We start from the raw sequence: 1,747 nt of genomic DNA, 5'->3' as shown, positions 1-1,747 counted from the left end.
GGCTCGGCCGGGCCCTCGCCGTCCCACTCGGCCAGGCTCTGCAGCGGCGGCTCGGCCGGGAAGTCCTTGCGGGGCGGCTCCAGCCCCAGCTTGCGCGGCGGCACCGGCGCCGCCTTGTCCGGGAGCCCGCGGCGGGCGAGGCGCGGCGACTCGGCGGCCTTGGCGTGCAGCTTGGCGGGGAAGGCGGGCGGCGAGGCGGCGGGCGGCGAGGGCGTGTGGGCGAGCGGCGACAGCGGGATGCTGCCGGCCGAGCGGCACCGCGCCGCCCGGTACTGCCGCTGCAGCTTCGGCGACAGCCCCTGCAGCGAGCTCGGCCGCAGGTGCGGGCCCGCCGGTGACGGCGGAGCGCTGGAGCCCGGGGAGCTGCTGGGCGGGGAGGCTCCTGCGAGGAAGCGGGTTAGCGAGCGGGGAACGGGAACGGGAGCTGAGCACCGGGACCGGGCACCGGGCATCGGTAACCGGGACCGGGCGCTGAGCACCGGGACTGGGCACCGAGCATCGGGCACCGGGACCGGGCACCGAGCACCGGGACCGAGCACCGGGACCGGGCACTGAGCATCGGGCACCGGTAACCAGGACCGAGCGCTGAGCACCGGGACCGAGCACCGGGACCGGGCACTGAGCACCCGGACAGAGCACCGAGCACCGGGACCGGGCACCGAGCATCGGGCACCGGGACCGGGCACCGGGACCGAGCACTGAGCACCTGGACCGGGCACTGAGCACCGGGCACCAGGCATCGGGCACCGGGACCGGGCATCGGTAACCGGGACCGGGCACTGAGCACCGGGCACCGGTAACCAGGACCGGGCACTGAGCACCGGGACCGAGCACCGGGACCGGGCACTGAGCACCGGGCACCGGGACCGGGCACCGGGACCGAGCAACGGGACCGAGCACCGGGCACCGGGACCAGGCATCGGTAACCGGGACCGGGCACCGAGCACCGGGACCGGGCACCGAGACCGGACACTGCCGGGCAGCTTCGGGCACCGAGCACCGAGCACCGGCACCGGGCACCGGGACCGGGACTGAGTACCGAGCATCGGGCACCGGGACCGGGCACTGAGCACCGGGCACCGGGACCGGGCATCGGTAACCGGGACCGGGCACTGAGCACCCGCACAGGACACCGAGCACCGGGACCGTGCACCGAGCACCGCGCCCCATTCCCGTGACCACGCCCCGTTCCCAACCCCCCGCCCCTTTCCCGGTACCGCCCGCCCATTAGCCCCGCCCTCTCCCGCGGCCCCGCCCCTTACCGGGGTCGCGCGCCCGCGCGTGCGTGGGGGAGGCGGGCAGCGAGTCGGAGGAGGAGAGCGAGCGGCTCAGTGACGTCAGCGAGCGGCTCGTGTGCAGCAGCGAGGCCTGGCGCGCCAGGTGCCGGAACAGCGCGCTGCGCCGCCTAGCGGGCGGGAGGACCGTCACATCCCGCGCCCCCCCCTCCCCTCCGGTGCCCCCCGGCGCCTCCCGGTGCCCCGAGCCCACCTCTCGTGGCCGCTGCCGGTGCCCCCCCGGCGGTTCCTCCGGGCCATCTTGGCGCGGGCGCTGCGGCGCCGCGCGGGGCCCAGGCGGATCGAGGTGTTCTCCAGCGGCGTCGTTGTCACCAGCACCTTGGTCCCGCTCTGCGCCACAGCGGGGTCACGGCCGCGACCCCCGACACCCGCCCACCGCAGCGGGGCTCACCCCCTGCTCGTGGCCGAGCTGCCGCGACCCTGCCGTGACCCACGACTCCCCCCCCCCCCGG

At 76.9% G+C, this 1,747-nt stretch overlaps 1 protein-coding gene across 1 annotated transcript in view; it reads right to left on the bottom strand.

Annotated features, from left to right (window-relative positions):
- Positions 1 to 8: 8 nt before the first annotated feature.
- The window catches only part of LOC121333743 (microtubule-associated serine/threonine-protein kinase 1-like), a gene marked incomplete at both ends in the record, with an annotated part of 5,642 nt that continues 3,903 nt past the window's right edge, over positions 9 to 1,747 (bottom strand). Inside the window, 3 exons of the mRNA XM_041400364.1 lie at positions 9 to 382; positions 1,263 to 1,405; positions 1,489 to 1,625. Coding sequence (XP_041256298.1) covers positions 9 to 382; positions 1,263 to 1,405; positions 1,489 to 1,625 — 654 coding nt within the window. The remainder of the gene's footprint in view (positions 383 to 1,262; positions 1,406 to 1,488; positions 1,626 to 1,747) is intronic.

Source organism: Onychostruthus taczanowskii, unplaced genomic scaffold, assembly GCF_017590055.1.
Source record: "Onychostruthus taczanowskii isolate IOZ18803 unplaced genomic scaffold, ASM1759005v1 scaffold1790, whole genome shotgun sequence".
NCBI lineage: Eukaryota > Metazoa > Chordata > Aves > Passeriformes > Passeridae > Onychostruthus > Onychostruthus taczanowskii.
Note: the sequence above shows the minus strand (reverse complement) of the source record. Positions and strands in the feature narration are given on the sequence as shown.